General features: G+C 40.5%; 1 protein-coding gene across 1 annotated transcript in view; it reads right to left on the bottom strand.

Annotated features, from left to right (window-relative positions):
• Positions 1-9263: 9263 nt before the first annotated feature.
• SLC35F4 (solute carrier family 35 member F4) overlaps positions 9264-16971 on the bottom strand; it is a gene marked incomplete at both ends in the record, with an annotated part of 200421 nt that continues 192713 nt past the window's right edge. The window contains 3 exons of the mRNA XM_084239605.1: positions 9264-9505; positions 11832-11921; positions 15635-15827. Of these exons, the coding sequence (XP_084095731.1) occupies positions 9264-9505; positions 11832-11921; positions 15635-15827 (525 nt within the window). The remainder of the gene's footprint in view (positions 9506-11831; positions 11922-15634; positions 15828-16971) is intronic.

The raw sequence follows: 16971 nt of genomic DNA on the forward strand, positions 1-16971 counted from the left end.
TACTTTAAGATAGGACTTTTTCCAGACCAGGGACAGAAAGAGCTTCAGAGACCAGCTCAGATAAATTGATATTAACATGTCACAGAATTTATCAACTACAGGTAGGTGCTCAGCATAACTATAAAACACTGAAGTCTTTTTAACACTGATCAGGGATATAGGATGGTATGTAGGGGTTATTGAAGGAAAGGGAAACTTTTTTGTAAAAGGAGGGAATTGGTGTTACCTGACAGAAATAGAATTATTAAAAATAAAAAGGTAGGTGAATTTTAAAAATCAGAAGTCAAAATTATATTCTGTGGAAAGCTTTATGGGAGAAGATGAAAATGGGAAGGATTTTAATATTAAGATGAGTTAATGTAAATAAAATTATAACAAATTATAAAATTTATTTGGCAAATATGCCAAATAAAGCACATAGCCAATGAGATACAGAAGATAGTTTCTGCCACCTTCCTTGTTTCTGCCTTGCTGAAACTTTAGGAATGGAGTGAGCCAAGAACACTGGTGGAAAGTAGAACAGAGGTCTTGGCAAAGACTGAATTTCAGTGCATCACTTGGGTTAATAATTTCAGTGCATCACTTGGGTTACCTGGGTTAATAGAGCACCTAATTATATGATAAAAAGAAAATCTGTATGTAAGGGGAGTAAACAGTGAAGGATTAACTCTGGACTTGTTTGCTTTTCCCTTGAGGAAAAAGAAGTTTAGGAGGGATTTTTGAAGCAGAGAATAAGCTCATGAAAAGGATGGTCTACCTGTGGGTAGACCTCTGATTACCTGTATATGTATATTCACCTGGTCATAATGAGTATCTATAAATAGAGTGTTGGCAAATCTATGATATCTACTTGTTAATGACATTACTCAAAGTGACCTCAAACTTGGATTTGGAGGAACACATTCTGCTAGTGGACTGTGTAATTGGCATGGGATGGGAGCAATTGTACCAGTCAATTCTTCAGATTCCTCTCTTTATTACTTGCTATTATCCAGCAGAAATGAGCTCATCTTCATAAGGACATGGGAGTTGAAATGGAATTTAAAAAACAGAAGGGAAAATTTTTTTACAACATGGGTAGACCTTGAGGGGATTATGATAATGAAATAAGTCAGAAGGAGAAAGGTAAATATTGTCTGATTTCACTCACATGTGGCATATCAAGAAACAAAGTTAAAACAAAACAAATCATTAGATTCTGAAAACAGGAATTGTGGCTACCTGAGGAGAAGGAGTAGGGGTGGGTGGAATGGGTAGATGCGGTTAATAGAATGGTGGTGGATGGCAACCAGACATTTGGTGGTGGGTGTAATGTGGTAGGTAGACATTGTCAAGTGTGAAGCTGTGCTCTTGAAACATATACAGTACTGTAAATCAGTGTTAACTCAAAACATTTTTTTAAATTTTTTTTAAGATTTAATTATTAATTAATTAATTTATATTTATTTATTTATACAAGCACTAGGTACAGTCAGAAGCGCGGGAGGGTGAGAGAATTCACCAGAGCCAGAGCAGGGAGCAGAACATTGAAGTACACTGCTGAGGGGAGCAGCGGGCGGCAGGAGAGGTCTGCGCGCCATGTGGGACCCTCCTCCGGTGGCCGGGGAGCGGCCGGGGATCGAACCGGCTCTGCCGAGGCTGCGGGCAGATTCACAACCCAGCGCTCAACCACTGCGCCACCGGGGAGGCCCAACTCAAACATTTTTTAAAAAATCTACACTCTTCATACATTTGTACCTTACATGGGGTAGAGTCAAATGCATGTAATTGTGCTAATTCAATTGCACCCCCAGCATGAAAAAAGAGAGTAGGGCCTCCCCAGTGGCGCAACGGTTGAGCGCTGGGTTGCAAAGCTGCCTGCGGCCTCTGCAGCGCCGGTTCGATCCCCGGCTGCTCCCCGGCCACTGGAGGAGGATCCCACATGGCGCGCAGACCTCTCCTGCAGCCCGCTGCCCACCTCAGCAGTGTACTTTGGTCCTTCTGCCTGCTCTGCTACCTGCTCTGGCTCTGGGGAATTGTCTCACCCTCCCGCGCTTCTGACTGTACCCAGTGCATGTATAAACAAACAAACGAACGAACAAATAAATAAATAAATAAATAAAAATACATGCCTCTAAAAAAAAAAAAAAGAGTAGAAGCACTTGAATTTGAATCATATCTTTGACTCCCTTTGCTCCAATTTCACACTCACCAGGTAACCCTTTTCATTAATGTTGAGCTTCCTGGTAGATTTGTCTCTTAAGAAAAGATTATACTAACTTTGGGCCTTCCTAGTGGCGCAAGGGGTTAAGTCTCAGCAATATGAGGCTATTCACAGCCACTGCAGCTGAGTTATATCCCTGGCCAGGGAGCAACCCCATGGTGCAGCAGACCTCTCCTGTCTCCTGCTGCTGCCCTCAGCAGTGTATCTCAGTAGATCTGCCTGTTATGCTCCCCACTCTGTCTCTGGTAAATCCTCTCAACCCCCCCCCACCCCCTCACCTCTGGCCTACACCCCAGCTCTTGTTTGAACAAATAAATAACCCTTTAAAAGAAAAGATTATATGAACTTTACTAATATGAGAATTTTTGTCTGTCTGACAGTTCAACTTGTGATTTTCAATGAACACATTTTCTGTTTCTAGTCTACTAGTGGTTAGTCTAGTGGTTCTTAACCTTTAGTGGCACTGGTTTCACCTGTATCGTTTGAGCATACTCTTGGTTAATTTCAAACAGGACTTGTCACATTTTCCTTTGCTGGGGTGCCCTTTCTGGGCCATCCCCCTGGAGATTCAGTTACACTAAGTCTAAGATAAGGCTCAAGAATTTGCATTTCTACCAAGTTCCCAGGAGATACTGATGCTGTTGTCTCTGAATTGCAATTTGAGAATCACTGATCTAGATTTTAGGGCACAGAAAAGATTTGCTTTCTGAGTCCACAATGTAAAGGACTACACCCCAAATATCAGTGACATCTAGGTGATGTCATCTTATGAAGTTTCTAAGTGACTATTTAATTATGCTGTCCCTGGAGACCATCCTATCTTGGGGAGCAACTTTTAATTATTCCTCCCATTAAGTTATAGATCAAATTTATCCTGATAGATCAAGTCTGCCTGACCTTATGATTTGCATGAAAAAACTATTCATTTTAATAACTTCATGATTTTTACTTGACTTGCTATTTTCTGGTGTCATGAAAGTAGGCAAGTCTATTATTGCCTTCAAAATAATACAATGTAGTTGCTTTTCTACAAATTGATTACAATACCAAAAAGTCGAAGTGGTTTTTCCAAAATAACTTCTTCATTTCCACTCTAATCTTCATCAGTGTCTTCTGAGTTTCTGGAATTCAAAGCAGTTTCTATCACTTCTGAATCAGTAAAAGCTGATCTCACATGAATTTTCCTTGCCAGTTTCAACCCACTCATTCTTTGCAGTTCTTCACAAAATTTTCCAATTGATTGCAAAATTTCAAACTGTCGACCTTGCCTCTAATTCTCTCTCTATGTCCATGGCTGGCAGTTTGAACTTGCATGACATAAAAAACATGCAATATAAGTGTATTTTGTCTTGACTGACAGAATCTGACGAAATAAACTTTTTGCTCAAACCGGTTTTCTCCTAAATTTTCCTCACTGTTCTATACTCCTCTAAACAAATAACTCTTTTTTTTATTTTTAATTTTTTAAACAATATTTGCTTCTCCCCACCCCCTCAGGTTGAGTCCCTATAGAATTTCCTTCCCCAAGGCACAGGTGCACCATCACCACAGTCCCCTGTGCTTCTCCCTCCCTCCCTCTGATCCCTCTCCCTCCTCCTCCCCTGCAGGATGTCTATGAAAAAAAGATTTATTTATTTATGCATGCATACAAGAGCTGGGGTATAGGCCAGATATGCGGGGTGGGGGGAGGTGAGAGGATTCACCAGAGACAGAGTGGGGAACAGAACAGGCAGACTGACTGAAATACACTGCTGAGGGGAGCAGCAGGCGAGACAGGAGAGGTCTTCTTGGCCATGTGGGTTGCTCCCTGACCAGGGATTGAACTCATGCTGCAGAAGCTGTGGATTGCTTCATAGAGTGGTGTTTAACCCCTTGTGCCATCAGGGAGGCCCTAAACAAGTAATTCTTAACCTTTTAGAGAAGTCCTGTCCAATAGAAATATAATGTGAGACAGAAATGCAAGTCAGTTACATAATTTTAAAATTTCTAGAAGCTACCCTTTAAGAAGTAAAAAGAAATAGGTGAAGTGGATTGTAGTTATGTTGGGCTAAATAAAATTTCTTCTTCAATAAAATTAAACTCAGCCATATTTATCTTACCCAATATCCAAAATATTTCATTTGATATATGAGTATAAAGTTACTAATGTAATAACCTACTTTCTTTTTTTTTCACACTGTCTTCAAAATCTAACTGTGCCTAGGACACAGTTAGATGTCAAGTTGGATTAGCTACATCTCAACAGCCACATATAACTAATCGCTGACATTGAACAATGGTGATTTTATAGTCTCTCTGAATTCTGTGAATTTGCTCCTCCAGAATAAAGCAGCCAAGTGTGCAGTTTTGAAAACTCTGTCAGGGGGTTTTGGAACAACCCCTGAAGTCCATCCCTGGAGAACAGATTAGAATTCTTGCTTTTAAGATCCCTCAGGCTTCCAAAGGACCTGGCAACCTCTCTGCAAAGCAATGACAAAGTAGCCTCTACCTCTGTGCCTATGTGGAGGACACCCGCCAATTAGAGCTTTAGAACAAGGCCTTATTTTCCTTCCACCCCCAGGTTCTTGGCGCTAACGCCCTCACACCATCACCTCATGTATTCACGGGTTCTTTCTTCACCTCCAATTGCTACAGGTGTGTGGGGGAAAAGAAAAAGAAATAAAAAGAATTAGAATTAATAGAGACTTCTTGTTCTAGCTGGCTAGATAAACCAGGTTTGCTATACTGGGCGTTCTTTGTACAAGTGACAGGGGTTTATGGATAAGAAAGATGGTTTGTATTTAAATATCAGAAACATTCAAATGTTTGGCTGGTGATACTGTTCACTCCTTTATCGCTTGCGTTGTCCTCTAAATCGTTTATCCTCTGGAGGATCTTGACAAAGCGCCTGCACAAAATGAACAGGCGTGCAAAGCCTGGATGAGCAAAATTGATTTGCCTATAATCTGTTTGTGAAGCGATCAGGACGTGGTTGAAGTGATTTTAATTTCAGAGCCCAAGTCGCCAGTCTGTCTTTTTGTCAGGCAATTAGTTCCGCTGGCTGGGCAAGAATGCTGTGCTGAGAGCTGAGGGGGACCCAGCACTGCAAACGCCATCTCCTTTTTCTCCCCCCTCCCTCCCAGTGTTCCTCACGCCAAGCCTCTTTTGTCTCTCTGGTTTATTTTGGGTAAAATTTCCTGCTCTGTACCAGGCCCTGTGACTTTGCTGTGCTTAGTGCTGTGGACCACTGCTCTGTGGAAGGACCTGGAGGAAGGTAAACCGAAGGAGAAATCCTGACAGAAGATCATACTTTCTGGACTGTCTCACAGTGTGTTAAGTTCTTCAACTAGCAGTTTTGTTTAATATACTTAGCAACCTCAATGATAGGTATTACTATCCTTACCTTGCTGGTGATGCAGTCAGGGTGCAGAGAGAGGCTTAATCAGCCCAAGTCCAGAGTTCAAGAAGCATCTCCCTGCAACATGGACGTCCTTCCTCCCTCGCCTGTGTGGCCCTTTTGTCACTCACAGAAGCCTTTGCCTCCTGGACTTTGGGGAGGAACCAGGTTGGATAAAGAGATGGGATAATAGTAGCCTCCACAAGGTGCTTCCACCCATGAGAACAAGGGCTTTGTAAGTATCCTCTAAACCCACCTGACCCTGGCGCTGCAGGCACATTGTGGGCACCCAGGAGTCAGGAGCATGTTCCTTCTGCGTCTGAGACATGCAATCTCATCCGACTGTCACCACCACCTTGAGAGGTGGCAAGGAATGGCATTATCCTCTTTATTTATGATTGCTTTATCTGAATTAAAGCAATTTAAATGCACTTTTGGCTTGTATTTTGTCAGATGATCACTTGCCTAAAAAAGCTGAAGTTTCTGGAAGTACTTCCTGTACATTGTGTTTTCCCTTCTGCAAAGAGCTGGGAGAAGATATCTTTATGAGGCTAGAAAGTTCCATCAGAGGTGCTGCTGTAAAGGCAGGCAGACACCAACTGGTGAAATTTAATACTTTTCCAATGAATAAATGAACGAATACCATAACGGAAGTGTTTTCTTAATAAGGCTGAGCTAATTACAGTGATCCATCAAAGGTTGGATTAATGCTTTCCAGCGTAGTTGACTCCATTTTTCAAAATGAATCATCAAAAAGAGCAAAACAACTCATTTCTTAGAGATGTCAAAATGCAATTTTAAATGTCTTGCTAAGTAATGGCAAGACACTGGAGTGGGCTAGTCAGTGATTACTGCTATTTAACAGTAATTTAAAAACAAGGCAAGGGCAATGTTTGTACCAATGTGGCATTTAAATAGTCAAAACCAATTCTGCTTAGATAATGAATTAATTCATGCTTACTAATAGTATATTTCATTTATTCTGTACTATATTTCTTGAAACTTCAAGTGTATCATGGTTATATATTTAGTTAATTATTTTAGCTATCTATATCAGGAGACTGGCATTGTCTTTTCAAAAAAAGTCAGAGAAATAAAAATATATGGTAAAGTTTATATTGATCATGATGCCCAACCAGCAGGTGTGATACCCTGAGCACCCTTTTCTTGTCCTGTGATTTGCTCATCCACACTTTTAGGGACTCTTGAATAAAAAAAGGAATAGTAAAAAGATGCCAGAAAGACTTGGCTTCTTACACTAACTTTCCCAGAAAGTGCTGAGTATCTTAAGCTATTAGATGCCGTAATCAGTCTTTGGAGAAGAAGTGCTTTTTACCAGGTTAGCATTTTATGGAAACACAACAAAAATTGATAATATTTAACCCTTTCTGGTCCTTACTTTAATTGTACCTATGAGAATCTGTCTTTAATTAAGACTTATCTAATACAATTATGGGGAAGCATTTCTTCAGTAAGAAGCAATTCGTTTACTTATTGAACATCTATAAAGTATCAGGCACTGTGCTAGAAACACATGATGAATGTTACACACTTCCTGCTGCAAAGGGCTCACAGTCTACTAGGCACTCAGACAGAACAACTGTAACAGAGGGTGATCAGTACAATAGCAGGGCAAGCAGAGGCTTCTAAGAAGCCACATTGTTCAACTTAGGGAATAAGAAATGACTTCCCTGGAAGGTAGGAACAAATCATATCATGAAGCCTAGATAAAGTTTATTCAGGTGATGAGGGAGAAAAAGAGAGTACAAGAAAGAACATGTCTTCATTGAAGAACTGCAAGAAGTATGCTGTTGCTGAAACACAGACATTCCAGGGTGGTGGTGGAAGGAGGCTTGAGAGCCTGCTGTCTAATATGGTAGCCAATAGCCATATGCGGCTATTTAAATTTAATTTCAAATTGAAAAATCAATAAGTTAGAATGCAGTTCCTCAATTGCACTAGCTATGTTTAAAGCTGTGTTTAAAGTGTTTAAAATGCAGCTATTGTGTTGGTCAGCGCAGATGTAGACTATTTCCATCATAGAACTTTTTGTTCATTAGTGCTGCCCTCGAGGCAGATAGAGACCGGGAAGTGATGAACTTTGAGCGACATGCAAAGGTGTTTGGACTCTACTCTCAGGACAGTGACAGGTCACTGAAGTGTTTTATACAGGGTAATAGAATGATCTTATTTATATATTAGAAAAATCACTATGCAGGGCATGAAAGGGATTAAAGAGTGGCAAGATTAGGAATTAGACCAGTAAAGAAAATACTTCTCTAAACAGGGCAAGAGATAATGTGGATCTGGACTAGGTAGCACAGTAGGGAAGTGTATTATGAGATAGAATTAACAGGTTTATATTTTATATTTATGTGAAAGTTAAGGGAGGCAGAAGTTAAGGTTGATTCCTGACTTGGGCAGTTAGTAAATGATGGTGCCATCTACTTAGGCATCCAAGGAGAAGAAGGAATAGGCCTGCAGGGCAGAGATGAATCAACTTTGTTCTTGAATTTGAAGTGAACAATGGGCATCTATGTGAGCTTGCAGAAGGCATTTACATAGTCAGATCCATAGCTGAGGAGATAAATGTGGGCTGGAGAAAAAGAATTTGAAGTCATCACCACTTGGATGACATTGAAGCTATGGGGACAGATGAGATCTTTAAGAGAGTGTGGAGTGAGATACTAGGAAAAGCAAGGACTGAACGTTGACAGTGATAAGATCAGTCTAGAAGGAGAAGCCCAGAGAAGTAGCCAGTGATGCAGAAAGAGAAGCAAGAGACTGTAATGGAATCCAAGAGAATATTTTAGACAATAGGAATGATCATCTCATTAAATGCTGCAAAGAGGATAATAAAGTAAGGGTTGAATAGTGCCAATATGATTTTGCAGGAGAGAGGTCACTGGGGACTTTGATGAATGAACTTCCAGAGAAATGATGGAGGCCAAGCTGGATTACAACAGGTTAAAGAGTGAATGGGACTGAAGAAGTGACAGCAAAAATAAACCGTTTCTTCAGAAAACTTAGTGAAGGGCATTAGAGGTGACTGGTAACAATAGCCACTCTACAACTAGTGTGTCATTTTCAATGTCTACCTCATTATTAGACATCCCTGTGGTGTTCTTATGCTCTGGACTACATAAGCATGTTGCAAGAACAAAAGGGATCTTCCATATCTTTACATCTTTATTGTTCCCAGTGTAGTTCTTGTCTACAGGAGATGCTCTGTTGATATTCAATTACTTTTTACCTTGAAATGGAAGACTGTTACTGAATGTAACTAATTTAAGTGTATGTCCTTTTTATGTGTTTTTTCCTTCATGCAAATTTCTCTGTTACAGGTGAGTAAAAGGTGATGACAGGCCTATAATTTAATAGAATCTCACCTTTTCAGGAAATTTTGTGAATTAGGGATAAAAATTCTCCCACTAGGAAAAAAAAAACAACAACAGAAGAAATAGAACAAGGATGTCTGTCTATATTTTAATAAAAAATTTTATTATGGTTATTTACACCAGTTCCTTGATAAGCATATAAATGTAAACTTTTATAGTTGGCATTATTTCACATGTGACTTATCCAAATTCAGAGTTAGTACTGTTGTTTGAGTGTACAGGTAGTGAGAAAATTTTATTATATTCACAGAATATACATACACGTGCATCCAAGGTGTGTTGCTTTTTAAGCCAGTGGTATAGACACTGTCCCATTGGCCCTGCTTCTGCTCCGCAGATGTGCACTGGAGTCAGCGAGGTCATCTACATGCTCCTCACTCTTCTTTTCCTTCAGGCTGTTGATGAATCGCAGGGTGATCTCATCCCATTCCTCAGGCAATAGCATCAGTAGAAACCCAATGCAGATGATGATGGTAGCGGCCAGGCGCACCACGTTGAATATCACCTCCTGCTTCAACAGATCCACAGCTGGGGAAGAGATATCAAGTCAGTCACAGTCTAAGGCTGTTCCTTAGCTTCCTTGGAAACAAACGACCAGATTTAGGGCTACTTCTAGAGACTTGCAGAAGCTTCCCTTGTTCTTTCAAGGTGGTCTTTTGCTTTTTTCACATCATTGTCTATGCTGTTCTCTTCATTTGATTTCCATCCCTTCTCTCTAAATCACATGCATCCCTGAGGCTCACATCATCTGTTATAATCACCTTGACAGTGTTATTTCTTAAAGTTTTTCTTCTGCATTCCTCATGCTTCTCCAGTTTCACTGGACCACTGAAGATTATCTCCAATGAGTCAAGCCTGTTAATGTCTAAGTCTTTGCACATGCTATTCTTTTAAAAATTTTAAATAGATGCAAAAATTATATAATTAAAATTAACCACTTTATTTTATTTTTTGTGTGCTTCACTCATTTAATCTAAATAGTACATTACTTATATATCTGAGTCATATATTGTGTTGTAAACCAATGTTATTATAATTAAAATTATAAAATAAATTAAGCTTCTCACTTGAAAGAAAAGAATAAAATAATGAGAAGTAAAATTTAACCAAAGAGGTGAAAACTTAGCATTTTAAAGTGAATTTAGTGGCATTATGTGCATTCATTTTGTGCCACCACCTGCGCTTCTGGTTCCAAAACATCTCTGTCACTTCCAAGTAAAACACTGTACCCAGTTCCTTCCCAGCCCTCTCTACCCCTACTTCCTAGCCCCTGGTAATCACCAATCTGCTTTTTGCTTCTGTGGGTTTACCTATTCTGAATAATTCATATAAAAGGAATCACAATACGTGACATTTTGTGTCTGACTTTTTTCACTTAGCATAATATTTTCAATGTTGAACAATAGCACAGCCTGTATTACTACTTCATTCTTTTATATGGCTGAACCCTGCCCCATTGTACGTATCACAACTTATATACCCACTCATCTACTAATAGACATTTGGGTATTTCTGCCTTTTGGTCACTATGAATAGTGCTGCTATAAACATTGATTTTCAAGAATATTTTGTGTACATGTTTGCAATTTTGGGGGTATGTACCTAATAATGGAAATATTGGCTGACACATGCTGGCTTTTATTTTATTTAAAAATTTTTTTTTGCATGGAATTCCCTTTTCTGTGATATTCCAGTTTATCAAAACCCTCTGCTCTGTGCAGGGAGGCTTCTTGGATGCCCCTCCTATGTACTCTCAAGAGCATTCAGCACATACCTCTGTCAAACCAATTGTCTCTCCACTTTATAATTACTCAATTCCTTTTCTCACTTTCTATACTATTTAGTCCCCAAGGGCAGGATCTGTGCCTTATTCAGGACCTATCACCAGTGTTGGCACAGTTTCTGGAATATATTAAGAGCAAGAAAATTATTTGTTGAATGAATGAATCTGTGGGTGAATGAATGAATTTTCTGGGTAACTACACTCCTATTCCTTTCCTCTGAAAATTTTATTGTACTTGGGGTCTGTCTCACAATTTGGCATTTAATAATAAATACGTTGTAGAGTTAATAAATTATACAATTACATAATAACTAATATTAAATTACTCTAGAGTTCTAAATTATTTCATATATGTTGATCTTGTTTTCCAAATTCAGTCCTACATGTCTAAAAGAAGCAGTAAGGTCATTTCCCCCTCATGTTTATAGCCCTGGTCACATAACATGTGCTCAGTAAGCAACTGCTGACTGACCAGTGCTTAGAATCCTCGAATTTAAAGTCAGGAGGACTGTATGGTCATCCAGGTAACCCACTTCAGTTACTTGTTCCACTTATAGGTTTCACTTGAGAGACTATCCTAGAAAAGTAACATCTCCTTTTGTTCCTAAAATGAGTCAAAATGCTTCTCTTCTCTCTATTCCAGAGGGCCATCTGCTCTGCCCCCTGGAGAAGCTTCCCCAGCTCCCCATGGATCGTCTGATGGAGCGCCAACACCCTGCACATTCCTACACTTTCATTAGTGATGTTTACTTCAGAATCCTAGGCTGGGATGCCTTTTGTTTCCATAGGCCTTCCTCTAAAAATACCACAAAATTAGGTTGTCAGGGAGATTACATGAAACCCAAATGATACATTTGGTATTTAATTTTAAAAGCACAACCAAATAAAAAGTGTTTGTAGCTGCAAAATTTAAATCTGTTGCATAGTTATTCTGCTGTCTGTCACCTTCATGATATTTAAAAACATCTTCCCAGGCAAGGGACATAATTCACAATTGTAGAAGAAACAGCCCAGGCTGTAAAACAAACATGAGCAGGAGACTTATTGTGCACGTTCAAATGGTACCAGTACCTGCATTCCCAGGGACGCTGAGCACTGTCCCGATGGAAATCAGGATGGGGTATGTCAGCACCACACCAACATTCACCAGGATATTGAAGGCTGTGAAGTAAAGGAAGGTAAAATATAGGCTGAAGGGGAGTTGATATGCTGGGCTCTTCTTAACACAAAAGAATAAATGTCTTTGCTCAATATACCTTCAAAACTGTCTGCACCTTTGCCCAATTAATCCTTTCATTTTGGAGATGGATACATGCATATCTCACCTGAACTGAGTCTTCTTTTTTCTTCCTCTGCTACCCTGGCTGCTAATCTCTTGCCAACCAGCTGGGAGGGGGTATATGGTACAAATGCAAAATGGTAAAAGAACCAATCCACTATGCTTCTCATTAGTGCTACACAGATAGACTGGAGCCAGCCAGAGGCTGAAAGCATGTAAGTGACCGAGGTGTGTTACATTGCCATCTTATGCCACATTCCTCAATAATTAAAAGGCTCTAGTGCTACTTCCTAAAGAGAGAGCTATCCAAAGACTGCCTATGTTGTTTTACCCTTTCTCTTTTGAGGTGAGCATCACATGGGCAAAGCTGTGTTCACTGTAATTCACCAACCCCCAGAGACCTTTTCCACATCTTGATTTGTGCATAGATAACCCGTGAGCAGAACTTCTCTCACCCTTTAATTAATATTATTGACCCTAGAAATAAAGTTATTTAAAGTAATTATGTCCTATAAAATAATAAAAATATATATTTTCAAAAAGAAAAGGAATTACAAATTACATAACATTATTTTAATAGATTTCAATCAAATTTTTTTAAAAAAAGATTTATTTATTTATACATACAAGAGCTGAGGTATAGGCCAGAGGTGCAGGAGGCTGGTGCAAGGGGTTAAGACGCAACCTATGAAGCTATTCACAGCCACTGCAGCATGAGTTTGATCCCTGGCCAGGGAGCTGCCCACATGGTGTAGCAGACCTCTCCTGCCTCGCCCGCCAGTCCCCTCAACAGTGTATTTCAGTCACACTTCCTGTTCTGCTCCCCACTGTCTCTGGTGAATCCTCTCACCACCCCCGCCTCTGACCTGTGCCCCGGTTTTTGTATGCACAAATGAATAAATCTAAAAAAAAAAGAAATACACTGCTGAGGAGAGCAGGAGAGGTCTGCTGCACCATGTGGGTAGCTTCCTCGACAGCCGGGAATTGAACTTGTGCTGCAGATGCTGCGGATTGCTTCATAGTGCTGTGCGCAACCCCATGCACCACCAGGGAGGCCCTCAATCAAAGGTATTTTAGGGGTTATCATGATGAGTGTTAACAGCTATGAAAGGTCCTCACTACAGAGACGCTGTCTGTGGAAATGAATCAACCAAGTTGCCCAAATATTGGCAGAACCAAAGATGGTTCTAGAATCATTCCTAAATAGTAGAACAAGGCTTATTCTTCTATTGTTTTCTATAATTTTGACTTTAGTGAAACCAACTAGCAGTAAACTGGGGTCACTCCTGTATGGGTTTCACTTTCTAGACAGCAGAGGTGGCAATCAAGGCAGAGGGTCTCCTTCTATTAACAATAGCCCCTCTTTCCTGGCAGGACTGCCTTGGGAATCAATATTGAAGCACTTCCACTCTCTCTTCATGCATTGGAGTCAAATATAACACAATCTAAAAAATCAGCAATTTATATAACAGCACAGGCATTTTTCAACTTCCCACTGGTATTTTATCGGCTGAACTGACTATTTTAGAAAATGGGTAAAAGTATTGGTATCTGAGTAACAAGAACCAGGTGGCTCCACCTAAAAGCGTAGCCTGCTTGTCCTTATTCTTTAGATGGAACACTTATGTGCTCTTTCGACAGGTTAAGGACAAGAGGAGGTATTCAATGTGTTTTCTGTAGCACAGGGCCCAGCCCAAGTTCAAGAGGGTCTCAGATACATCAGATGAATGGATAAGGCCAAACTACATTTGGGCTAAGCTACACTCCCTGAAAGATAGGTCACCCAGGGAGAAGGAGGGAAGTAAGGTGAATCTAAGCAAGGGAGAAAGCTATAGTGACAGCAGATGTGGGGCAGTTGAGAGCACAGTCTTCTGTTTGTCTCTCAGATGGGTCTCTCAGCCCAGCGCAATTAGATCGTATCTGATTCCTTTGGGGAAAAGAGGGCTGGAAATACAGACGTAAGAACGGGAGCTTGGAGGATTGTGAAACCCTGTGGTGTATAGTCAGAGGGGCTGCCTCCTCTTGTTGTCACTGAGCAGCTTGGGCGCAGTGAGGGCTGCAGTGCATGGGGGATGGCCTGGGAGAGTAGCTCTGGTGCCAGGAGGCATACGCTCAGTGGAGAATGGAGACCGTAATGTTTGGTGGCGACCAACAGTGTCCAGAGAGCACAGACCACACGCAGCCTGTGTAGGTTTGCTTAGGAACATGTATGAGAGAAGCCAAGGGATATAAATTGGTGGAGGGCGACTTTGCAGCAAGTTGGAGATCATGTGTATACAGCTGGGCCAACATTTAGTGAAGTTTTAGTTATAATTGTTCCCTGTTATTGTCTGAGCCTGGAAGCTATCTAGGTACTTTTATTAGGATGTTTTGAGCCTATGGAATCTGCAGTTGATTTCTACTTAGATTAGCAGAGGTTATGAGAGATCATACCCACATATTTTTGACCTTCAAAGATAGAATTCAATGGACCGACAATTAATGTTTGATTTTTTTTTTGAGTGTTTCCTATCTTGTTGAAAAAACTCCCCATAGGGAGCCTGGGCCAAAGGAGAAGAAAATGACCCAGAGTCTGTGTGGGAATGAAATAAGGCATGTTTTTTCTCCCGAGTTGCAGTGTGGCTTCAGGTTGTTTCAGATTATGTCACCTTGATAAGAAGGTCAACAGAGGGTTGGTGAATGTTCCCACCCAAGTCTGGTGGGTGGGCAATGTGAAGTAAGCAGAAGGGGTTGACCTTAGGTGGCATGAGGAAATGGGAGTAAAACGAAAATGGTTTGATTTTGATTCAAAGAGACACTTAGTGATTGGCTGGTGGATGTTTGTGTAGTGAGAGAAGAACAGACTTGTTATTGTTCAGCTTGAGAGTGGGAGCCCCTGGTTGCTCATACAGCCCTAGAATTATAGGAAGTTGGGAGAGAGAACCTTAAAAGACTCCAGGTGACTTTTTCTTGACCATCAATTAGGCACAACCTACTCAGCTGGGCTACAAAACCTGTTCTTCCTTGTTCTCTTGCCTGGTGAGTGCTTCTTATTTCAAATTCCTACTCCGTACTCAGAGTGAAGAGTTTAAAACGTACAGGTGAGTCTGCCACCTCTCTGTTTAAAGTGGCTTTTTAATTCAACCCTCTCAAAGTGTCTTTCTGGGCCCTTTATAACCTACTTTCCTTTTGAAGGGCGCTCCTTCCTTCCTCCTCACACCTCCAGTACTCAGTGCTTGCCATTTTAACCCACTTTGAGTTGTCTGAATGTGCCACCCACTGTCTCCCCCTGCCTCACACACTGTGCTGTGCATGAAGCACAGTAGCAGCATACAGCATATCAGGAGGATGGCCAACGCTGCTTTAAGACTGGCCGTGGTCAGAGTGGCCTGGGCCTCCAGATCACACCTTTACCCAGGGGAGGCACACCAGTTGAAGAGCTCTGATCTAACCAAGCATTAGTCTGCAAAGAGTCTTCTGAATAATCAGTGACAATAACTAACCTTCAGCAAGGCTGGGGAATAGAAGACCAAGGTACCCAAGGGAATAATCCACTGTGATAATTTAACTAGCCAAGTGACAAAATGAATGAAAGGCAAATCCTAGGGCCACTTACCCAGCCACAGTCCAGCCATCCCACAGAGACAGCCCCACGGCAGAGCTGCAAATGAGGACCAGTGCTCCACCTTGGTGAAATACAGTATGACGGGGGTGAAGGAGATGAAGATTAAATTGAAGAAACCCAACGTAGAGACAAAATGTGCTGCCTCACCAAAGTTGGCACTTCCAAGGAACATCTTAAACAAAACCTGGAATGGGAAAAACTCTTAAGCCACACAGTGCGAGACTTTGCTAAATAGAAAGGAGCGTTCCATTCACCTGCATAGTGAACTAACCAGTTCAAAATTTATCCATTTCTTCTTACCCTGCCATCTTCATGACATTAATTGGGTTGTTGAAATAGGAATGAAGTAGAATGCCTTGTAGCCTCTATATGAAACAGCAGATGGCCATAAAATGTATTCTTGATGGTTTTGAAAACTACTGGGGGGCTGTACATGGTGCCATGTACGTGTATGCCCGTGGGTATGGGGTGAATGATAAATAAAAGTGCAGACAAATCCAGAGAAATCTCCTAGGATTGAGATGCCATCGATTCTTCCCTTCAAGCATGGTATTTGTTTCCTCCTTATTTTGACAGCTGCTGAAAACTAAATTGGACAGAAAGCCTGTCATTACACTATTGATAGAAATAATAATGATGCTTTGGGTATATACACTTTTCTCCTTGAGCTTAAAATATTTTTTAAAAATATTGTGTTTATTCTTCAGATTAAAAACATTTATCTTTCTGGATTATTAGTGTGTTTCAGAGGAAGACAGCAAAAAGAGGTGAAGAGCTAATTTAAAATCAAACATCAGGCTGTGGAGGGGCCAGGTCTCTAGTCCATATTTTTGTTATTTTTTCTAATCCCTCTGTTTCTTCATTAATCCTCAAACAATGTAAAATAGAGCAGATCCTTTGCATAGTGTACATATGGTTTTATGCATGGCAGCAAATACATAATCCTAGAACACAGTCAGGGAAATGCTCTCTCTAGATAAGCATCTGGTTACATAAAAAGTTCAATTACTGCTTTTATTTTTAAAAAATAATCAATTAATTTATATTTTACAGGCTTGTTCATTTTTGTACAAGGTAAGCTTTCTCCTCGCAGGTGTAGTCCCCGTAGAATCCCCACCCAATTCACCCGTGTTCCATCACCATAGTCCCATGTGCTCTTCCCACCCCTGTTTTGATACCTCTCCCTCCCACTTCCCTGCAGAATGTCTCTGATTTGTAGTTACCTGTTAATTTTGTTCATTTATTTATTTATTTTTCCTGATCTATTATTTGGTTCCCCTATATTGCTCCTGTAAGTGAAACTATCTGATATTTTTTCTTTTTCCTTC

Source organism: Talpa europaea (assembly GCF_964194135.1).
Source record: "Talpa europaea genome assembly, chromosome: 8".
In the NCBI taxonomy this organism is placed as follows: Eukaryota; Metazoa; Chordata; class Mammalia; order Eulipotyphla; family Talpidae; genus Talpa; species Talpa europaea.